The following is a 23,151-nucleotide window of genomic DNA, read 5'->3' as shown; positions in this document are numbered from 1 at the left end:
GACGTAGAGAGGGCGGGCCCAGCGGTAACGGAGGTAACGGCAGGCGGGCGCCATGGCGGGGTGGGGAGGGAGATCGGGGCCTTCAGGGCCGGGGGTCGCTGCCGCCCTCCTCGCCCCGGAGCGGCTCCCGGGGGAGCTGCCGGTGCCGCGGCGGGGCGGGGGCGGGGGCAGCCCGGCCTCTGCGGCGCGGCGATGTCGCCCAGTGGAAACCCGGGACTCGGTCACGTACCCTGTGTGGAGAAGGCAGCTGCCGGCTCCTTGTCCGGTCTGGTTTAGACAATAAAGGGTGATCCTGGTAGTTCGTGTTTTGTTCTGGCCTCCTGTCTCTGACAGTGAAACGCGGGGGGGAAGAGGCTGAACTATATGTTTTATGAACATTTTAGATTTTTTTTTTTTTTCTTTTTAACAGCAGATAGGATACTCCTGATGGCAGCTAATACCAGTTCCTTATAGGAACTGCCATGCTTGCTCTGTGCTGTTACCCATATAAATACGTAGTCTCTCCTTGAAGCCGTGAATTCAGAAGTCATGCACCGTGAGGGTCAATTCCACCACCTAATTAAAGAGGGGAAAAAAAAGTTTTTAATTTAACTTTAATGGAATATTTTTATATTTGTTGTGATACTATATTTTCAAACGATTTCTTGTCTTTTTTCTGTTTGATTAATGAGGAGGTGTGACTTTTTCTACTAAATCAGAAGCATTTTCCTCCTTGTTAGCATGAGCAGTTCTATCTTTGCAAATTCTTTAATTTAAATGTGTGCTTCTGAATCAGTCCGTCTTTCTGTTTAGGCTAATGTGCAAATACCATTTATGCTTAGATTGTTCTACCGTTGCTACCAGTTCATACAGAATACACGTGTTCCTCCCTGCCCCCCAAAGATTTTGCTGGTCATAAGGACTGAAGCTCTTGGTTTTACTTGGAGTAGCATCAGTTTCCCTGCAAGCTCAGAGATCAGACAGAACAGTTATATATAAACTGGGATCTTTTGCTTCAATCTATCTTGTTATCAGTTCTGAAGATATAACCATTCAGAAATATACCACCCTGGCATTATGCAAATAGAGCAATTCTTCCCGTCAGTTTTCCACAAGGTGGTTCTGCTCAGAGAGTTCCTTTCATCACCGTACTAGATGAAAGTTGCATTGCAAACCTTAACACCTTGTTTACAGGTGCTGTATTACTATCTGTATATCTGTGCTTATGGGTATGCTTTGATAATAATTTTCTTTGTTCTCATGTAATTTCTTAATGCAAGGACTTGTTTGTGTGTGTGTGTGTTCTAGATGGCGTTGTCAGACTTGGTCACTACTTGTCTTTCTCCACCTGTGCATTATGTGATTTGCAAACTTGGGTTTGAGAAGAAGGACACCTATGATATTAATAATATTTTATCTGAAAATGGTGAAGTATGTTGGCAAGCTGTTACAGAGCATGTGTGTTACCTTGAATCAGGTTGGTGTTTACCTGTTGTAGTAGTGATAAATTTAAGACTGCTGCAGCTTAGTTATAACATTTTATTATAGCACAGCATTAGCTTTGCTGCAGACTAGAGTACATGTAGTTCATATCTACAAGGAGCTTTAAATTTTTCATCCACGTTTGGTGTTTGGTTATTGCTGGTTCCTAAGATTCAGGTAATCTGTGCTCCATAAGTAGCTGCTCCTTTGCTTCCTTGTTCATCTTGGTTCCTAGATTCATGTGCCTGTACATAAGAGGGGGTTCAGTTCTGCTTCTCTCCTACATCATAACTGGTTTCTTCTGTGTTCTTTATATCCTTTTTGCAGTAAATTTAAAACAGTCTGGGGCCATCAGTATTCCTACTGTTGCTTCTGGTTTTGTTTCCCCAAGTATAGCTTGTACAGAAGTACTGTTTGGTTTTCCTTCTGTATGCAGAACAGTTTATGATTGTTTTTTAACCAAAACAAAGTATTTATGCCCTGATGAACTTGATGAATTTTAATTGGCCAAATTGCATCATGCAAGCTCTGTTATTAATTTCCAGAGAGGGTAAAAATGATACATGTTTCATAGAATCATAGAATCGTTTAGGTTGGAAAAGACCTTTAAGATCATCGAGTCCAGCCATCAACCCAACACCACCATGCCCACTAAACCATGTCCTGAAGTGCCTCGTTTATGCATTTTTTGAACACTTCCAGGGATGGTGACTCCACCACTTCCCTGGGAAGCCTGTTCCAATGCCTGACAACCCTTTCAGTAAAGAAGTTTTTTCTAATATCCAATCTAAACCTCTCCTGGTGCAGCCTGAGGCCATTTCCTCTCGTCCTATCACTAGTTACTTGATAGAAGAGACCAGTACCCACCTCACTACAACCCCCTTTCAGGTAGTTGTAGAGGGCGATAAGGTCTCCCCTCAGCGTCCTTTTCCCCAGACTAAACAACCCCAGTTCCCTCAGCCGCTCCTCATAAGACTTGTGCTCCAGGCCCCTCACCAGCTTTGTTCCCCTTCTCTGGACACGCTCCAGCACCTCAATGTCTTTCTTGTAGGGAGGGACCCAAGACTGAACACAGTACTCGAGGTGTGGCCTCACCAGTGCTGAATACAGGGGAACAAACTTCCCTGCTCCCGCTGGCCACACTATTTCTGATACAAGCCAGGATGCCGTTGGCCTTCTTGGCCACCTGGGCACACTGCTGGCTCATACTCAGCTGGCTGTCAACCAGCACCCCCGGGTCTTTCTCTGCCGGGCAGCTTTCCAGCCACTCTTCCCCAAGCCTGTAGCGCTGCATGGGGTTGTTGTGATGCAAGTGCAGGACCCAGCACTTGGCCTTGTTGAATCTCATACAGTTGGCCTCGGCCCATTGATCCGGCCTGTCCAGATCCCTCTGCAGAGCCTTCCTACCCTCAGGCAGATCAACCCTCCCTCCCGACTTCGTGCCAACTTGGCGAGGTTTCTGCCTCAAACAATATCTTTTAGTAAATCAGAAGAATTTATTTTCCTATAAAAGTGTCCCACCAAAGAGGAGCAGTGATACCACTCTGTAAGGTACCACATCCATCTGTGTTCTTTAAAGGGTGTAAGCGGTGCAACTTGACTGATCCCCCTGAGCCTGCACTAGCTTCCAGCTTGATTATGTGGCATTTATGTACTCTAGTAGGTTCTTCCCATTTCAACAAAACCAGAACATAATAATCCTCTTTACTTTCATATTTTCTTGCATTAAGGTGTTGGGTGGTTTTGGGGTTGGTTTTTTTTTTTTGGAGAAGGTACTCGATCTTATCTGGTCTTACACTGCACTTTTACTTTTCTGTATCTTATCTGTGTGGTCTTTTGGACAGTAAATTGTAATGTACAAGTTGTGATAAAATAGTCTGGATAAAATTCTCTGTGCTAAATATGTACACAAGCTGTAGCAGGTTTTAATCCTTGTGAGTTTTAAAATACTGGACCTTTGGGGAAGTTTGGTAGTCTAATCACCTTCTGTTTTTCAATTTAAGATCAAAGTGTGGATTATATCAAAAGCATACGATCATTAGGACCTGTATGTGAATCTGTTAATTTGCACTTGAAATCTCTGACCAAGGAGCAATTTGTAACTCAGTATGCATTATGGTTCCGCTGGACGAACTGCACAGAGGTATGGAAATGTCTGTTGACAATTTGTATTTTGACACATGAACCCTTTGTGGAAGTTTAATGTAAGAACACACAAGAGGTATCAATGAACCAAAATGCTTAGAATTTGTAACTGATTGTCCTTCTCGGGTATGTAGTTGCTTCTAAATTTCCTGCCTTTGTGATTGGATTTTATAGAAGTTATCACAAAGAGAACATGAGGTGCTTTGGGCCTGTTCTAACCTAAGATGGTAGGATTTTGTTTTTCTGATAATCTGCCCTTAATATCAAGTTTTACTGTGTAAAGTTATTGTTGATAATTTTTATAGATGCAAGGCACTAGATAGATACATTGCAACTAAAAATACAAGAGTTGCTCTAGGGCAGTTTCTTTCCAGGCATCTACATTTTGATCTCCTTGGCATGGTTTTCTTTATCCATTTGCATAGCGACTATCACAGAGGCATATTTAGGTTTCTCTGTGCTTTTGACAATTTGATTTTTTCCTTCTGAATATTTAACACAACATTCTTCCTCTCCCCCATCATACAGTTATTTCTTGAAGTATTTGATGTTCTACAAGATACTGAAACTACAGAAGTTGCTCTTGGCTTAATGAAACTAACATCATGCTTGGAGCGAGCCTTGGGTGATGTAAGTGCCAGCATGAGGACTCTATTGCAGATTTGGTTTTATAAGATGGGAATGAGCTCTTGGATTTAACTGCACATTGAAAAAGTGAGATTACCCTGTACTGTGGTAGTACACTAATAGCTCAGCTGCATTTGGTAATGGAAACATCTTCTGGGACTCCTTCTACTCCTTCTACTGCTGGTAGAGTTGCTTGTGCGAGTGCTGTTACTAACTAATTTCATTAAAAAAGAGCAAAGTTTGCTTCATCAGTGTACATACAGTAGGTCTTTGTTACTCTGATTTATTTAACTGAAACAGGGAGCAGCATACCTTCTGCAGAAGATCTGATGATGTAGTAACTTCTGTGAGGGAAGGCAGGAGTGTGCAGCTGGAAACTGGCTGCTAGATAACTTCTCTCAGAGCTCTGTTTGCAGAGTGTACATCTGTTTAAATGCTTCGACACGAGTCTCGTGCTGCAAAAACGTCTAGAAGTCAGCTAACAACTTAAATTCTTGACCTAACTGTTCAGCTGGATAGATCTGGGATCCATCTTGTAGTCCTGAATGTTTGTCTTGTTAATACATTCCCGCTTTCCTTTACCCTGTAGTAGTTAGTAAAGGTCTGCACTCTTGTTAAGTTTAAAGAGTAATACTGCAGGAGTTCCGTGACCAGCATGAGGGAAGGAGTGCATACATGACATGACTTAGACTCAGGAATTCTGACTGGTATTAAGAAACTTGTATTGTGAATCCTTTTTGATAGAACGTGAATTAGGCTGTGGTTCAACATTTGGTGATAGCACTACTTAAATTTGTTTCAATCAATCTTAACAGCCATCTGCCTTGTTTGCTGGTATTCTATATGTTATGTGAGTGCAAATATTTGAAGGCCTAGTAGCAAGCTAGATTGATGAACTGGTCCAGGTACCTTTCCACCTTTTTCGTCTACCCCCATTTTTGTTTTTCAGCTGGATCAGTTCCTTGGTCTGCTTCACTGCATGACCACACAAACAAATGCCACCACTACTTACAGGCATGCAAGTTAGGGAGAAGGGAGCAACAGCTGTTTTAAGAGGCTTTGCTGTTGGGGTGTATCGCCCACAGATCAGATAAAATAGCTGGTTGTTAAATCTCTGTGAGGAGCTTTGGAGAAGGAAATGCCAGAGAAAGAACAGTGGGCTACTTCACACCTAGACAAACCAATTTGCCCAAGTAAATTTTGAAGTAATGAAAAATTACCAAGCATTGGAAAAAACTGTCAGGGAGAATACAAAGAATGGAAGGCTTCACAGCAGTTGAGACTAGAGATGCTGAGATTGGCCAACTATGATAAAATCTAGTTTAAGGAACAGCCAGAATTAGAAGACAAACCACAAGTCTCCTTCTTTGAACAATGACAGACCCTATAGATTTCTAGGGTAAGAATGAAGTATGGTGTCCTGGGTGGAGTTTATTCCCTTAATTACATGTTCTCCTTGTGCTTTACTGTTCGGGGTTTTTTTTTGGAGAACAGCAGTACTTGTACAGACATTGTGAAAAGCCTAACTATGGGAACATTAAGTAGGATATCCAGTCTTTCCTGATATGTTCTGTAAATTTAATTTGTCATGAAATTACAGAATTTAAAGCCTTTTTAAGGATTTGGTGGGTTTTGTTTGGTTAGTGTTTTTACAATAATGAAAATGGTTACTGGGTGAAATAGTCAAGTTGTATGTTTGAAATGCAAAGAAGTATACTGAATTACTTATGTTACCTGTTTTGCTTTTCTTTAATAGGTGTATTTACTCATTGGTAAAGATTGCCCTTTCCTTCTAAGAGACTTGCTTGCTTCTGAACAGCTTGCAGTTGTCTTTGGACAAGCTGTAGTAAGTGCATAGTTTTGAAATAAGTAATAAATAATGAGCTGTTTTTCTTCTTGCCAAATGGCCGGTTTCCAAGCATAGCCTTTGCTTGGACTGAAGAAGATTTTGCAAATTCTGTAATATATTGGAAAAACTTTCATTTTATATGTGTTGCAGTCTGGGGGGATATATGGCAAAAATAATGAATATTGTAAATGGAAATATTTTTAAAGGCAAGCTCATAAGTTCTTATTTGCTTTTCTACATGAAAAACTTATATACATAAAACTTCACATATCTGTCAATATCTTTCAACTTGAAAATACACATCCTGCGCTGGCTGTTTCTGATGAGCTGTGTTCCCCTTCACCACCACTGTAGTAAGATGCTTCATAATGTTTACCACACTAGAGTTTTTCAAAATAGAGGAAATTAATTTGTTCATCCCCATGTGCAAAAAAATAATAAAGCCAAAATTCTGATGACAGTCTTGTGTAAACAGAGTAGGTGGTCTTTCTCGTATAGTTTTACAAACGTAAACTCTTCCTTAGGACAAAATATTGGATGTGAACTGTAGAAGCTTGTATTGTTAGCCAGTCTAGTAGTGTTACAAGGGTTATTTCTTGAATTTTGAAGGCATGTGGAATAGTTCAATTCTTACAGTTAAAAAATAAAAACAAAGTTTCCCTTTTTGTTTGACAGTGATCTGGGAATACAGCTTTGAATGCAAATTCTGTATTTTATGTTAATTTGTATTAAATTATGGTGGATTTATACTACAAGAAGTAAGAAGCTAAACTTGATCTCATTTGTTTGCCTGTCGGAACTGTTTGGAATGTTTAATAATGAGTTTTATTATTCCCGCATTATATTCTATAGCATGTACAAGTGAGCTGAAAGATTTTCTTTCAGAGAATACAGGGAATTGCAAATAATGGGTTGCTGTTACTGTGACAAGCTGTGGCCAGTCATCTCGACAGTAGACATTGTACTTTCTCAATAACTTGTGAAATTTTCTGTCAGGGAAAGATACAAGGTAATAAATAATAGATTTCTTCATGCAGTAATCACTTTGTTTATTAATTAGATGAATGTACTGAGGGTATTCATTGGATCTCCGTATGGTCTGAATCTTCGTAATGTTTTGTGGCATGGGTTTGCATCCCCACAAGAAATTCCTGCAAAGTAAGTTTCCAAAAAGAATCTCATTTTCTTACCAGTCATATTTAAGAGTGCTTGAAAAGCCGTTAGTAAAACTTACTGCTCTTATTGAAAACAATTTAAAAAAAGAAAAAAAAAATGTCCAAAGGCCTCTGGTAGTATCCTGACATTTTTCCCCTGCTGCTGCTTTTGGAAAGGGATTTCCATAGAATACTTTAGCCATTATAAAGCTGGTCAGTTTTAGGACCAGTGGTTTTTCTACTAGCAGGAAAAGCAAGAAAGCTTAAGGTCTTTTTTTGAAACCCAGTTCCTTGTCTGTCAGGGCAGTAGGAATAACTCGGAACAAAAGGCAGAGGAATGGGGTAGGAGGATGAGCAACAGCAGCCAATGTGGAATACAGAGATGCTTTTTTCCTAATTCTACATTGTTTTTTCATGCTTGTGAATGTGATTATTAAGTGCCCCTACTCAAAAGAGATGGGGAGTATTGGTTTTGGATGTTCTTTGAAAGAGCAAAAAAACCCCTTTGTCCCCAACCCACAAATGTTGACTCTTTGCAAAAGATTTAGTTGTATAAGCTTTTCTAATATATTATGGTATTCTCCCTAGATATTGTGCTATGCTGCTTTTTTTAACTGCAGGATTGGGTCAGTTGTTACAGACGTATCTTATGCAAACTAAATGCATTCTAGCACATCGACCTTATGTGACCTTCGTGAGCTTAGATGAACTTGGCGTATTTCCAGGCAAGTATTTAATCATTAGCAAGTTTTTATTATGCTATATTTGCTATCGTTTCATTGTCCAAAAGTGTTGTTGAAAATAATGCATTTTCCACAGTCCTAAGATTGAATCTTAACTAAGATACCTGTATGCACTGTCATTAGATGAATCAATCGTGCTTGTAGGACAACTTTTTAATATGTAGGCAGTTCCACTGATTACTGAATCAAAGAATACTGCATTCTAAAATAATTATAACACATTGAAATGTGTAACATTACTGCTTCTAAAAGACTTTGGCTGTATGTTCCAGGTTTTTGATGATGAGTGTTCCTTTCATGTAACAGTCATCTATTTTGCCTTCACAAAATCTAATTCTTTGCAGAATCAGTGGGTTCCAGCTACAAGGGTCCCAGCAGGAGTGCCCTGCATCTTACAGGGAAGGTCGTGTTGAAACAGAGTAAAGGGTGGTGACGCATCTTGAGTACGCTGATGCTTTTCTCAGGGAAGGACCTGAAGTGTCAGATTAAAATCTTCTCATGTCCCTGGCTACAGAACTTATTTGGTTTATTCTTACTCTTTTTAAAGCAAAACCAGCATATGGGGAATCTTTGTGTCAATAGTGGTTATGGTCAGTTTGTGCTACGTAATCAAATTGCCAGTGGAACATCTGTTAACAGAACCAAGACAGGGCTTTTGGGAACCAAATCAAGCTGATAACAGTCCAGTCATCATGTAATATAAATCCTATAGCTGTTGATTTGCTTTGAAAAAACACCTAGTGCAATCAAGTTGCACTTACCATTTGAAGCTTTCTCTTGGATAAGATATTTATAATGTGAATTCAAGTGTGAGTTTCTTTTTATGGTAGCACTGAAGGATGAAGTGTTCATTTTTTATGCTAAATGTCAGCACAGAAAATTGATAAAGTAGGAACAATGTGCTCATGTTCAAATGTTCATAGTACTGTACTGATTCTTACTGAATTAAAATGATTAATCTATATTACACTTTTTAAAAGTATGTGAAGTAGGTGGAGAAGAACTCAACAGAAGCTGGGTCCAGTTGCTGTGTAGTCTTTTAGTCTCAGTAAAAAGCAGCCATGACTTTTTAACAGTTTTTACTATGTAACTTTATATTATCACTAAAAATACAATCTTACAAATGCAATTTCTGATCTTAAATATGACTACCATTGTACTTGCATAGTTAAAATAAATTGGATAACTTTTAAGTCTCTCTTTACAAATGCTGAAATAATCTTATATTTTCAGTTAAATACTAAGAATGAATTAGCAAACCGTAGATTGTATGTAGTTTATCAATGTTGTTTTGCTAACTTGCAGATCTTAATCATGAAACATTTTCCATAGCTGAAGAGCTAGTAAAACTGTCCAGTTTTGTATTAAAAACAATGTTACCATTTTGGATGGCTGCTTTAACAGCTTTCAAGCAAAGCAGGTAACAGTCGAATTTTTTTTAATTTTTTTTTTTTTAATATATTCTATATTTATAGAATAATAGCAGGATTTGTAGGTTCCAAAGCTTTTTGCTAAATCTGTTGCTTAACAACATATAGTTATGCATTGTTATGGTGGTCTTTCAGAAAGAGACCTACTCTTTGTGGACCTACTACTTTATTTTGTGCCAGCTAGCATTATAAACTATATTTTGAAACCTAAAAAGTACTATTGCAGATGTAGCCAAAAAGGAGAGTTTTACAAAGCAAGTGGAAATAAATCTTCAGATATTAACATTTTGAGTTGAAAAAAAAAGTACATTGTTTTGTTTTCCTCTCCCATGCTCCACCTTTTTGTAAATTATTCTCATCTCTGAGCTGGTTTGAATTCAGTAGTCAGCTTCTGCTGGGCACAGGTAGTCATTTATTGTTTGTTTACAAAGTGCATTACAGAGGAATTTTGCTCTGGGTTGTTTGGCCTAAGAGTGTAACCCTGAGGTGGCTCTAATTTCCATTTAGATTATATTTATAAGGGGGGGAAACCCCTTTGGGTATCTCTGTTATTTTTTCAGGTATGCTGACTGTGTGATTCTCTTACTTCCTCAGCTGGAAGTTGGACTTAGATTGCTCTTCACTACAACTAATAAATGTCCAAATCGATTGCTAACAGCTGAGGTAAAATTTCTGTCTAAAGTCAATTATGATATAGTGCTAATAATATTTGCAAAATAGTTATTCTAGAAGCATAGTGTCTAAACATTTACAGATTTCCCCCCCCCAAAATTTTCAGTCAGTTGTGGAACATTATTTACAAATTTCCAGTAGAGTTTCATCAATGCCTCATGTTTTTTTTGTAAAGATGTCTGCCAATAAAAGAGGTCTGAAAAAGTACTTGAAGTTTAGTGTTCAGAAACAGTAGTTTAGGGTGGGGAGTAGATTGTGTTATATTTATTTTAAAAAACTTGGCACAAAATCCAAAAGTCCCTTTTTTCATTTTTAAGGGTTTGTTTGTTTGGGGTTTATTTGCTATTCATGCACCTCTGGTATCTCTTGCAAATGAATAAATATAAGTTTGGTATACATGTCTAGTTAATTGTTTTCATTTGAAAATCAAATATTAATTGTCTTTTTTTCTAGCCTTCTGCTCTCTACACAACTTTCGATGAGGTACTTGTGTTTTTTTGGTTTTGTTTTGGGGTTTTTTTAAATATATATCAATGTCAGAATTTAAGCACATGCTTATTTCCCATTACTAGAGACCAGAAAGCACTTTCTTGTGTTGGACAAGATGTTATTTCTAATTTTTTTCCAAATAGAAGATGATGGACAGTAAACATTTTAAATTTGGAATCCCCTAGAAAATATAAAAATTAATACAAATTTTAATCAACAGACTTTAATTTCTTCTAAGTGTTTTTATCTTGAAATTCTTCATCTTACAGAAACAAACATTCCGTCATTTTTCCTAGATTCAGTTGTTCAAAATAAATACAAATAAACATTGCAAGCAGAAATCCTCAGTTTTACAATTTTGAATTATCTCAAATTGTCTGTCAGTAATAATTAGGCACCTTGATTTTTGAGTGGCGGAAGTAATTGCTTAAAATTAGGGAAACTAATTACTTCAGTTGTTTTTTCTTTGATTGTTTGGCTTTCAATAATAAGTTTCTATTCAAATTACTTTTTTCTAGATGCTAGCAAAGCATTTGGATAATGAAGAAGTCAACCAGCTTCCTGCAGTTCTTCAGGAACCTGCCATGGCAAGTGTTTTGAAAGTTTTGTGGTTTGTTTGTTGGTGGGTTTTTTGTTTGGTCTTTTGTCGTAGTTATTTTGTTTTCAAATTTAGTGGTATATTTATAATCGTGCCTAATACCCATTTATTTCACATAGCTTATCTTCAGCAGCTTAGAACCAGAAGCTTGTTACCCTTTTTCATTGTGAAGGATACAAAGCAGTACCTGACAAGCTATATTGGGTTAGGTTATAAGACTATCTTTTTTTCTGAAATATAGAAGTCTCAGAGATATTTGTCTTTAGACTTTGAAGATCAGCTGAATGGAGCAGAAGAAAAACTGATGCCTCATACAGGGAAAATCAAAACTTATTTCTGATTGCTTCTGGGACACATATTAGACTACCTGGGCAGATGGCACAAAAACATAGCTGCAAACCTACCAGAGCACATCCTGCATCTTGCCACCCAAACAGATAGTGAACATAAAAACTAGGGGTGCTGAATTGAGAGGCCTTTTGAGACTGTAGGGGAGACCTGAGTTTATTGTCCTGTTGCCGGAGGCAGTGGGTCTGTGGAGGACTTGGGACGCAAAGCTGAAGGAAATCAGTTGTTACCTCTCAAGAAATAGCATGTATGTTAGTTTTGAATTTCCTCAGAAGCTACCAAGATGGATGAGTTGCCTTTTTTTTTTTTTTTCCCTACAAGTATGGTTTGCATTGTTTTTTCTGAGCATCTAAATGCCCCTTTCCTATAGATGTGATCATGTACTTATCTTTCAGAGGTATTCTCTACACTGAATGTATTCTATTCTATGTGAATACCCATAGAACAGAATTCTATACACTTGGTGCATGTTTCCACAGGAATTTCTTTGGGATTTCTTGAACCACCAGGAGGGTCCACGTATAAGAGATCGTTTAAGCCATGGAGAAATCAATCTAGAAGCATTTCCCAGAGAAGTAGCTAATCAGATAGTGGCATTTGCAATTACTCTTCTCTGCAGATTCTCAGATGAGGACATGGTTGCTTTTAAGGTAGTGATCAATATTATGGTCTCAGAAGATTTTTTTTCAGTTGTTTTGGATGCCAAATCTGATTTTAGAGAGTCTTGTGACAGAATCTTTGTTTACAGCAGCTTTTTGTGGAAATGAAGGATTCCTTCAAGTAAAAAATGGTGAAAGTTTGTTTTTTCTAGTTTTGTAATGAAATAAGTACAGAAAGTTTTCCAAAAGATTACCCTTTCTTACTATACCTTAATTTGTTTGCTTAACCACTCCTTCACATGGTTGATCCATAAATTATAGTGATTCCACTTAATTTTATTTGTCAAATTGTATTGATACCTAGCCTGTTTATCTGCTAAATTATCTGAAAGGCACGTAGAACAGCTGTAGCTCAGCCACTGAGGTATGTAATGTTTGAGATTTTCTTTCTCTGAGACGCTATAAATAATGGTGGCTCACTAACGGAGGTGTGATTTGTATCCACACTCTATACTGTGAATTTGTGAACACTTTTTGTCTAGCAATACATGTTTCTCAACATTAGCAATTATTATATTTGCTCCCTCCAATTTCCTGTTAATATTTGGGATTACTACTTTCAATATCATACAGCAACCTGTGAAATAAATCTTCCATTTATTAGTTGCAGCTCTTTTTAGTTTCTCAAGATATATTGCATGCTGCTGCATTGAGAGAATACTTGGTTGCTTTTCTATCAGCTGCTGTCAGGTTTCATAGTTAAAATGTGTCAAAGAAATAAAGCTTTAAACACTCATTGTGCTGATTACTGCTTTCAGCCCTCAGACATTTGGAAGTCTTTATTGACTTCAGTACTATAGGTGGCTTGCATAAAATTAAGGATAAGTCTTGGTCTGCATATGATTAGGACAGTTTAAAGAAACTATTGTGTATTGTCTATGATTTTGTGAATCAGGAACACATGGTCATAAAACCACTGATGAACTGTGCAAGTTGCTACCGTTCTCAATTTCATCCAATTTCCCGACTCAAGAAACAGGTAGGTACTTCCAACTGTGAAAGCATTTTGGTCTTTAAAATTGTGAATCCTTGAAATTGGTCTCGTTGTCTTCATGCTTTGATTGTCCTAAAAAGTTAAAATCTTACCTTTTTTTAATGAGCTTTTCAGTTTTATCTTTCATAATTTACAGTTGCTAAAATGAGGTGTAATTAAGCACACTCCTGTTGATGCAATTGGTGCTGTGTTTGTGCTCTAGATCACTGAATAGCATTATTCTTACCTGAATGTTTGCTGTTTTGTAGTTTTCTTAATGTCCTTGTGCTTTCTTATGTCAGGAACACTCTGTTTGGTCACGTCTCTAGGAATCTTGGATTAGGCTATAACTAAGGTTTTTATTGTGTGAAAGCCAGCTGATTAAGATTTTGTCATTGTAGCAAAATCTGCTTTCAGGTGTTTGTTGTGGTAGTTCTCTGCCGATCAGCTTATGAGTTATTGAACTGCTTGAAGATGTTCCTTTATTGATTTAAGATTGCAGTAGACATACTTAGTACTTTTCATTTTCAACAGCATTCAAACCGTATGTTGCAAAAGTCATGTTAGTTAATTTTTTTATATTAAAAGAAAGGAAGAAAGAATAGCAAATTAGTTTATTCAGATGATGTTTAAGCATGAAAGTGTACATCAAGACTTTTTGCCCTAACATAAACCTTAACAATTTATGTCAGCTTACACAATTATGACTACTGCTGAACAAGTAACTTACTACCTGTTGCAGTTTTTCTAAAATAGCCACTAAGAAAAGTAAAATATGTTGTCCTGTCTGTCAGAGGCTACACTTTACATAACATTTTTCGTGATACATTTTTGAGGTGCTGAAATGTATGAAGAGCATTCACTTATGGCCTGAATTGCCAACAGTGCCTGAGGAACACATTCAAATGATTAAAGGGTATGTATATGGTGTTAAAGAAAAGATAGTTCTCAAAATAGTTATGAAGAATGGGATTTGAAATGGTGAAATGTCTCTTCAGATACTTTACTAGGAAGATGATAGACACAGAGGGGTTGTGAGAAGACCCCTTTGTTCTTTTCAGGTTAATCTGTGCTATACACATCAGTACAGATACTATAAAAACTATAAACAGCTATAACTTGAAGGGAATGAGAAGATATCTGAAACATACAGAGGTGTTAGTGACTCCATATTCTGATGAGTTGCTGAAGGGGCTATTAGGAAGTTAAAGTAGAGCCTGAGTCCATCATAATAAAACAAAAAAAAAAGGCTCACCTGATGTAAAACAGAAAACAATTGCTTGTTCTGAAAAGCGCTTGGTAACCAAATCAGTGGAGGAGTTTACATGAGATATTACTTAGAAAAAGAATGTAACATTCTCTTGTTATTTGAAAAGGAGGAAGTCATTAACAATATCGGTGGAGGAAATCGTACTTGTCTAGAGCTCAGAGGTGAAAATTCAATGCATCTAGCACATACTCAATATGCTGCAGAAATTTGATACAGAGGATTTTGAACAGAGGATTAAGAGGGGTTCAGAAGACTGTTGAGACTGAGAGAAGGTTGGTTTTGGTTGAAGAAAGAAAATCATACTTAGAAGGTGGAGGGAAAAGAACCATAATATCAGAGAGTGAGAGTGGACAGTGAATACACTGCTATCCAAAAAAATCTGCATCTTGATCTATGCCATTTGAGACCTGAGAAGTGCTACAGAGTTTTATCATCTCAAGTCTTAATTTTTTCTTTTGTTTTTTTAAGGTTGGAAGGAAATGCTGAAGCTAGTACTTTAATTTTGATGATATCCGAAATTGTATCTCAGTTGCAGCAATATATGCCCCAGAATTTCTATAGTTCAGATGATAGAATCGATAGTGTCCTAACAGAGAGGTGAGTTTGATGTCCTCCTGATTCCTGCTGTCAGCTTCTACATGCAGCCCAGCACAAGAACTCTCAAAGCTAAACGACTCATTTCCCTGTTTTTAGAACAATGCTTGAAATGTTGCATGCACTTTTCTAATATTGCTGCTGACTTAATCAAAAAATGTTAAGAATGTAGCTGAACATCATCTTCAAAATGAAGATGAGATGTTATAGATTTGGGACGTTGTTACAGTAGAGATTTTACTTGGAAATTAGCATGAAAAAATTTGGGGGGGGGGAAGCAAAATGTTTTAAATATTTATGTACTGACTAGATTAAGTTGGGTTTAATCCACTTTGTGTGCTAGAACTGCATCAGAAATTTGCTTTAATGTGCTTGGTGTCACAGCCATGCGTGGCATTTAAAATAGTAATATGCTGCTACATAATTCTATTCTTACATGCTTTAGTATCAAGATTCTGAAATAGAAGGTACCTTGTTATACTTGTTGTCAGACTTGGAGGTATGTTAGTTCCAATTATATCTGACTTGGACTAATGACCAAAACAATTTGACTTTTAATTGGCACTCTTATAGCAGTCTTAATAGTGCCATAACTGAATGAACACGTTGGAACAAAACTCTCCTAATCAAACTGCCATTAGATATGGGCAGGATAGTGCAAAGAGGATTTTACCTGTTGCTTTGCTTGTCTAGCATGCGTGCCTTCTGTTTCCTACCCACCAATCTGCACCTTTCTCATTTATGAAAAAGAAGCCTGATTACTAAAGTGTTAAACCATTTTTAGAGTTTTCTCCCTTCATGACTTTTAGTTTTGTTATCTCAGAGATAATTTGAACAGGAGGGAGATTAATAAACATTTCTATAAGAACAGAGTGTTTAAAGTGATGTGTGACACATTAGGTTGGCAGATTAGAATATGACAGCAGAAAGACATTTGGGTGCTTTAACAAAGCATAATCTGGTGTGGTGTTGATTAAAACAATGGCCTCACCACCTGCATTTTACGAAATGTTAAGTCTGCTTCTTGTTCTGCCCAGAAGAAAGACCACACACTATTGGGAGTACTAATTAATACCATTTGTTTGAGTGAGTTTTATTATGGTGGATGTTAATTCATTGTGAATTGAACTATGGTGGGAGGCTTCAACTACAACCCTGCTGTGATTTGATGTGTTCAGTGTATCATTTCAGCCAGGCAGTTTTGTTTATTGTGGTTGTATTTCTTTGATCTGAAATGGGAAACACATTCATCACCAGCAGTTTTGCATTTTTATTCAGTAAAGTGATAGAGAACACAATCACTACCCCTACTACATAGATCCTTGCTTTTTTTCAATCATGAGGTAAGAGAATCTGTTTCCAGGCTTTCTGAGTTAAAACACTGTGAATCAAACCACACCGAATATGAAATGTATCTCATGTTAAATCCAGCTAACAAAAGATTGAAATTAACAATTCCTTCCTGTTTTGGAGGCTGTTGATTGAACTTTGTGATACGCATATTTGCACACTTTATTCTCCGAGACCTGTTCTGGAAGCAGTGGTGGTATTCCGTAAAATAAGCACACAGTGCCATCAAGTGTCTGAAAAAGTTATTGCCAGCACTGAGTTGAGATACAAACAGTGGATGAACAAGACTCTACGTTCTCGCCAGAGGCATAACTATCTACGAATGTTGAACAGGTTGGCTGATGTTTTTTCTTTACTTTGTGGTTAGGTTTATGAGAGAGTGGCTGCATGCTGATGTTACTAACTTGCAGTGGTTTGTCTTAGAAGTTTAAAGTCAACAGTGTTCATGTGTTCCTGTTAGCCATTTCAGAGTTAAGTGTCAATCCAGATTTCTGTTATGTAGTAATATTGAAATAACGAGAAAACCTCAAATTGGAGAATAGTTTAATGGGTATTTTTAGCATTGCTAGATTACCTCACTGTAAATTATAAGCTTTCAAATAAAAGTATAATTTAAATGTTAGATTGTATTTTTTAGTTGCTAGCTTTTCCTATTTAAGCATATAAATGTCATTCAATTTTTATCTGAATGCAATAGGTTAAAGTGATTTCAAGACTCTACCTACTTTAGTTCTGCTGCTTTTTATGATTATACCTGGGCCATCATCTTTATAGATAGAAGAGAGATTGTTTACTATTCCATTACTATTTTGTTCCTATTTAAAAGTGTTTTCCAGGGATTTATGAATTTACTTTAAAAACTGGGAAAACTGTAAATATTGTATTCTTGGCCAGGCTATGTTCCTAAAAACGTTGACCGTATTATTTAAGAAACATAGCTTAAAGTGATAACTGACAATACATATTTGCAATTCAGTTGAACTCCACTTTCTTATCTATGGAGTAATGGGTGCTGGTGAGGTTTCCTTTGGAATCTTAGCTATATATGTTTCTCTTTTTTTCCTCTTTTTGAGGTTTCATAATATATAGTCTTTGTTTATAGTTTTGATTTTGCTCTGTTCTTTGCTGAAGGAGATTTCATAATCTCCTCCCCACCCACCCACCCACTATGCAATATCCAGCTATTTAGGATGGATACAGAAGTCTGAAGAATTTTTTCTATTAATGATTTCTATTTAATTTGGTTTTAGTGTGTTTATGTTAAAATATTTTTTCCTATTTTTAGCATTAAATTTTTGTCTCCAGTGTTGCGGCTCATCTTAGTGTTGATTACTCTGGAACTAGTCAATGTTCATTTGGTTTCTAAGAAGAAACCTTTTGAATATCAGCAGTATCTAAAGTGAGTATATAAGATTTACTTTATGAAAATAGGAAGTTGTACACATTCCTTTTTGATCTGTAATATAAATCTTGTAGAGAAAAAAATAAAAAGGAACAGCATGACTTTTAGTACATTGTCATCTTTCTATCATTGTATCTCTGACAGTGTTCACTCAAGAACTAAAATAACTTGGTTGAAAATATATGGTCCAGTTATTCACATTTTTAATTTTTATTAGACGTCCTTAGTATAGATAGAGAACGATCACACACTCAAAAAATATTAATACATAAAAGCTGTATTTAATATGTTGGTAATTTTACTCCTTCTGTGTCAATTGGATGGTTGGGTATGATAGACTTTGTGAAACTTTTGACTGAGAAAGAATTTTCCCCAAATGGCTTCCTGTCCTATCACAGATTTTATCACTGCATTCTTTCTATGGCAGTGTTTAATTGCAGTTCTGAAAATCATTGCTTCTTACTGTGAGAATGAGGGAGTAGTTCTCTTCGAGAAGTAGAAGAAACTTTAATGTACTGATCATCCTGAAGGACATTTGGAAATTTGGAGACATTAAAAGCTTTAAATCAGGCACTGAGATATTTTTCTTTTTTTTTTTTTTTCTTTTTTTCTTTTTAAATCCCTTAATGAGTTTTTCTTCTTTGGTTTTGTTTCTTGTAGGTTTTTGAAGTCAATCTTGCAGTATACTGAGAACTTGGTGACATACACAAGCCCTGAGAAAAACAAGTGGGATGAAACCATGGAGCTTACAAACAAGACTTTGATAAGAATAAGGAACATCAGTGACAGAAAGCTAATGTTAATGCAGCTGGCTACATAAATTAAATGGATTTAAGATTATTTGGACATTGTTATATCTTAAGAGTTCTGGAGTCCTCAAATTTGACAAGTCTAATTCAAAGATAAACTTAATCAGTCATTGTCAAATTTTGGATGCAAAATTTAGTCTTTGTATTAGAAGGTGGCTGTTGAGACTGGCGTTGAATGTTCAAGCTTCTGAAGAATGGACTGTTTGCCAAATCCAGTGAAAAAGACTTACTGTGAGCTAAATCAGGATGATGCAAGTTCTACTTCAAGTATATTATGTGTTTTGTAGCTTGAATTTTTTTTTTTGTAGTTTTCTGTTATACTGAAAATATCTAAGAAAAGAGTGTGAATAAAAGTTCTGGGAAATTTTAAATCCAAAAAGTAATTTTTTTACTTTGAAATATATTGGAAATAGTGTCAGACACTGTGATCTACAGGTTAAGAAATGATGAGCATTTAGCATAAAGTAGTGCTCGTTGGCAGCTGTGGTTGTTATTATTAGTTCATAACAGAGTCAGATCTTGCACTGAGGTAGAGCTGATAGCACAGTAACCAGTTGTTTATATACCAGGATTTAAAGGAGGCAGGGTGGAATAACTTTTGCACAGTATGTGTTTCTTTTGTTTAATTTCATCTGCTTATTGCCAATACGTATCTAGTTAGTTAATTTTATGCAGATTAAATATGAACACACACATGCTCACAGACACATATTTATTGTCGTTCAAAAAGTTATCATCTTGTTGCACACAACATTCATTTGAATAATTTATTTTTTCAAAATAAATTCTCCCCCTTTCTCAACCCCAAAGAGTAGAATTTCAAAGGAATGCATCAGTTGAAGAGCAGATTCACAGAAGACCACCAATCTGTATCGATTTGCTTTCTCCTATGGAGAGTAAAACCAGAGGGTAGCGTCTGGAGAATGTTTGGCTCTACAAAAGAGTAGAGATTCAAGTTACATTTTAATAAGATTCTTTGCAATTTTTCTTGACTGGAAATCACAGTGAGAGAGTTACTAGTTTGGTTTATTTGGTGTGGGGGATGGATATAAACTAAGATCATATTGCTTCCTTTATGCTACTCTTGCGATATATTGTGTGTGTGTTTGAAATTTAACTATGTCACCTTCCAAGGATTTTTTGTTACTATGGAACTAAATGATGTGAAGAAGTGTGGACTAGATAAAAACCATTAAAACTGGGAATAGAGAATAATGAATCAAATGCAGTGTATGAGCCACAGTCTGAAATTTCTGCTTTTTTTAACACCTGGGTTGGCAAATCCTAATTATATTTTTGAAGGCTTATTTTGTACCCATTGACTTTGCTCAGGACGTGTTAACTTCTGCTAAGTGTAGCTTGGTAGTGACATTTGTGATGACACTGGCTTTGATGGTGTATTGTAAGGGGGTGGGTGATAAGTATTTTGAGGCAAAAAATTTATTTAAGCTTTACATATTTATTGTGGGAAAGAGATCAAGAAATTAAAACACGGAGTCATGATTTGAAAGTACATAAACAGCTGACACGCTTTCTCCTTTTAAAGTATGTTCATGTACTGAAAAGCACCTTACAGACCATAGATGAATATTTTCAACAACATAAGTTTTCCTTTTGTTTCTATATTGAAACTTTGCTAAAATGACCTTGCATGCTATTCTCTTCATATGCTTTTACTTAAGATGGAGCACATTGACAGTTTCTCCTTTACTAATTAGTGCCATAGATGTGATTTGCTGCTTTAAGTCTGCAGTAAGAAACATGATGGACTTCTGGAAATTATGTCAAAGATGCCTTTCCAGCTTGTTTTCCTACCTCTGAAGCTCTCTGATGGGAATGCTGCTACCATCTATTGTTAAACAAATCTGGAACAGACTGGGACAATCCAATTTATTCTGACTTAACGCTGTCATTTGCCAGTAGAGCTGCATGCGGGGCTTATGGTTTCTTCCTGCTGTTAAAAGACTTGCAGAATAGAGCTGCAGAATAAGTGTATATTCTACAATGCACATTGAAAAACAAATGGCAAGAGACATGGTGAAGATCATGGGGTTTGTCCTTTATCGTTACTTGAAATGACTTCTCTGCCTCAGTTATTCATCTTTGCCATCAGTTTGGCATCACTTTGAGTTTTAAGATATTAGAAAGAATCTTGACTGTGAACATTCAGTATTCCTGAGAGCAAAAGAAGCTTGGAATAACCAAAGATATCCAGTGGGTACATGCATGAGTAATGCTGACAAAACACATCACGTTTAAATGCAAGTGCTCTCATTTTTGTTGTCCTGAAGGGAATTAATTCTGGAGCTGAGCTGTCCAAAACCACATAGCCATCCATTAGGCATTCAAGTAGTTGTCCAGTCTTTTTTCAAAATTCTTTCATTCTTGAAATTTCAAATATCTAGAATTGTACCAAAGACTATTTTCTTGCAAGTGTGGCATTTCATCCAAGTATTACTTGTGTCTGTTCTAATTGTTGGCCACAGACCCTCCCTGTGGTCTGCATTTTCCTGGAGCTAGTATTCACTCGGTGAATCTACAGAGACATTGAAGTGGAACCTGCAGCATCCTCTGAGGAAGGTAGTTGAAATATTTTGTTTACCTGGATAATGCTGATGAGGAAGTGGTGATTCCTCAGTCAGATCTTCTGAGTTTGATTAATCAATTTATATATGTGCGCGCGCACGTCTGTGTGTATGTTAATTAAAAATAGCTGAGAATTTTTTTCTAATACTTCCTGATCTTACAGGCTAATGTTAGGCATCCCAACTCAAAGAATTTATGACAGAAGTTTTGAAAACATGGAAGAAAATCAGGTATCCGTCTTTTTGGCTAAATCACTGGAATTCCTTTGAGTCTTCTTGACTATCCCATCTAAATAAGAGGAGCATCTCTAATCATTTTAGCTTTTCAGTAGTGAGATGCAGTTCCTCTGCCTGCCTTCCACTTCAAGGGGAGTTTTCAGGTGAGAGACTGTATTAAATAATAAGAAATTGAATGCTCTTAATTCAAATTGGAATGGATATGGTTTTCAAGTAAGACTAGAGATCCTTTGGTGCTTACATTAGAACTAGTGAAAATTAATGTTGTAGGAAGTCCCCTGAGTCCATTGCCTCCATCATTATATGAATGTTTTTGTTCATATGCATAAATGTTAGAAGAAAAGCTGATCTCTGACATAATTATGTTGTAGTTGTGTGAACGTTTATGGGTTTGGTACCTTCTAGGGACCGTTAAGATGAGCTAAAAGTTTACTGAGGTGGGCACTGCATAAACACCATGAAACATCAATCATGGTAGGCATCTGTGTGTGGAAACAAAGCTTGTCTAGTATTTTCTCTCTGTCATTCTCTAGTTAGTGCTCGCCAGAATGATGATGGGAGGAGTTAGAAACAGAACCATGTGTTCCTATACCAATGTAACACAAGTGGCTAAAAATACCTAAAAACTTTTTGGGAGTTGTCATCACTATTGCCTTATACAGAAACATTTTACATAAGAGATAGAGCTACAAATTTAATTTACTTCAGCTTTTAATACTTACCCTCTAGCTGTTTTCAAGCAGCCTGATAGTCTTTGAAGTGAACACCTGGTGGCAGTGTTTGGTAATTCAAAATAGCATTGCAGCCTGACATTTACTTTCTTAGCTCTTTTCTTAGAAGGTGTATAAAGAAATCGAGTTTTCTTCTGATTTCATCAGCTTTGTTATATGTGTCTTTAATTGTGGCCGTCGCTTCTGGTGAAACTTTTTTCTCTCATTTGTTTCAGGTCACTTTTGGAGAAATTGAACACCTCTGAAAAAATGTTTTGCAAACAGCATTTCAGTAATTAGATAGAGGCTTATCACATTCACCACATTACTTGCTGAGGACTTTTCACATTTCCCAGAAGTTCATCAACTCCTTCTCTTTTCAGGTACTTTAAGAGAACAAGTTCTTTGAATTTAATAAAAAGTTTATTTTAACAAATTATTGTTTATTACAAAACATAAGAAGGTGTTGCCATTCCTAAAAGAAAAAATTCCAGATTGTCCTTTGTTAATTGCTGTGATAGCATGAAAAATCTTATCTCAAAAGCAAAATATATCTTTTGAACAAAAACAATAATTGTCAAGGAATGTGTTTATTAAGAAAATTGCTCTGAGGTCTCAGCCTTATTGCTGTGGTAATGATTTTTCAGTCTGTTAAAACTGAAATGTGCTATTCATATGCCACCCTGTGAAGAAGATATAGTTGAGCATTGCTTGTTGGGTGGCCTTTGAAAACCTTGTCCACAGTAGCACTTTCAAACCATGCAGAGAGGTTGCAGTTAAAAAAGATTTTCATTCACATGAAGTAATTTTTGTATGCTGTGAAATCTTGTGTAGGAATGTTGGAACATCCCCAGCAGAGCTTGTTTTTTGCCTTATGCTACATTAGTGCATCTGGTCCATGTATGGTGTATCACCTTTTTTTCATAAATTGATCTGCAGATGCAGAGCAGATTCCTGGCTGGCGTAAACTATTCCTGCCCCATCTACTTCAGTGCAGATCCTTTACTCCACTAAGGATCTGCCCCATGCTGGTCGGGTTTCCCGTG

At 36.7% G+C, this 23,151-nt stretch overlaps 1 protein-coding gene across 5 annotated transcripts; it reads left to right on the top strand.

Annotated features, from left to right (window-relative positions):
- The first annotated feature begins 6 nt into the window (after positions 1-6).
- ERMARD (ER membrane associated RNA degradation) lies at positions 7-19,792 on the top strand. Of its 5 annotated transcripts, none has more exons than XM_030035482.2 (18): positions 7-33; positions 1,288-1,456; positions 3,465-3,604; positions 4,135-4,236; positions 5,990-6,079; positions 7,143-7,240; positions 7,825-7,961; positions 9,285-9,399; positions 9,970-10,072; positions 10,535-10,564; positions 11,089-11,157; positions 11,996-12,166; positions 13,071-13,154; positions 13,985-14,064; positions 14,887-15,015; positions 16,486-16,695; positions 17,648-17,761; positions 18,425-19,792. In XM_030035482.2, exons 2-18 carry the CDS (start codon positions 1,288-1,290, stop codon positions 18,582-18,584), a joined length of 2,001 nt encoding a protein of 666 aa, XP_029891342.1. In that variant the 5' UTR covers positions 7-33; the 3' UTR covers positions 18,585-19,792. The 5 variants fall into 5 exon arrangements, with proteins under 5 accessions (XP_029891342.1, XP_029891341.1, XP_029891343.1 ...); XM_030035481.2 differs by lacking the exon at positions 7-33 and adding an exon at positions 92-270; XM_030035483.2 differs by lacking the exon at positions 7-33 and adding an exon at positions 169-295.
- The last annotated feature ends 3,359 nt before the right edge of the window (positions 19,793-23,151 follow it).

This window comes from Aquila chrysaetos, chromosome 13, assembly GCF_900496995.4.
Source record: "Aquila chrysaetos chrysaetos chromosome 13, bAquChr1.4, whole genome shotgun sequence".
NCBI classification, from domain to species: Eukaryota; Metazoa; Chordata; class Aves; order Accipitriformes; family Accipitridae; genus Aquila; species Aquila chrysaetos.
This window is presented reverse-complemented; position numbering and strand designations above follow the sequence as displayed.

Coding starts and splice junctions, on each gene's coding strand:
- ERMARD (XM_030035481.2), top strand. CDS start 193: ATGTCGCCCAGTGGAAACCCGGGACTCGGTCACGTACCCTGTGTGGAG. Junction 11,158..11,995: donor TTCTTCAGGAACCTGCCATG/GCAAGTGTTTTG, acceptor ATGTTTCCACAG/GAATTTCTTTGGGATTTCTT. Junction 14,065..14,886: donor CACATTCAAATGATTAAAGG/GTATGTATATGG, acceptor TGTTTTTTTAAG/GTTGGAAGGAAATGCTGAAG.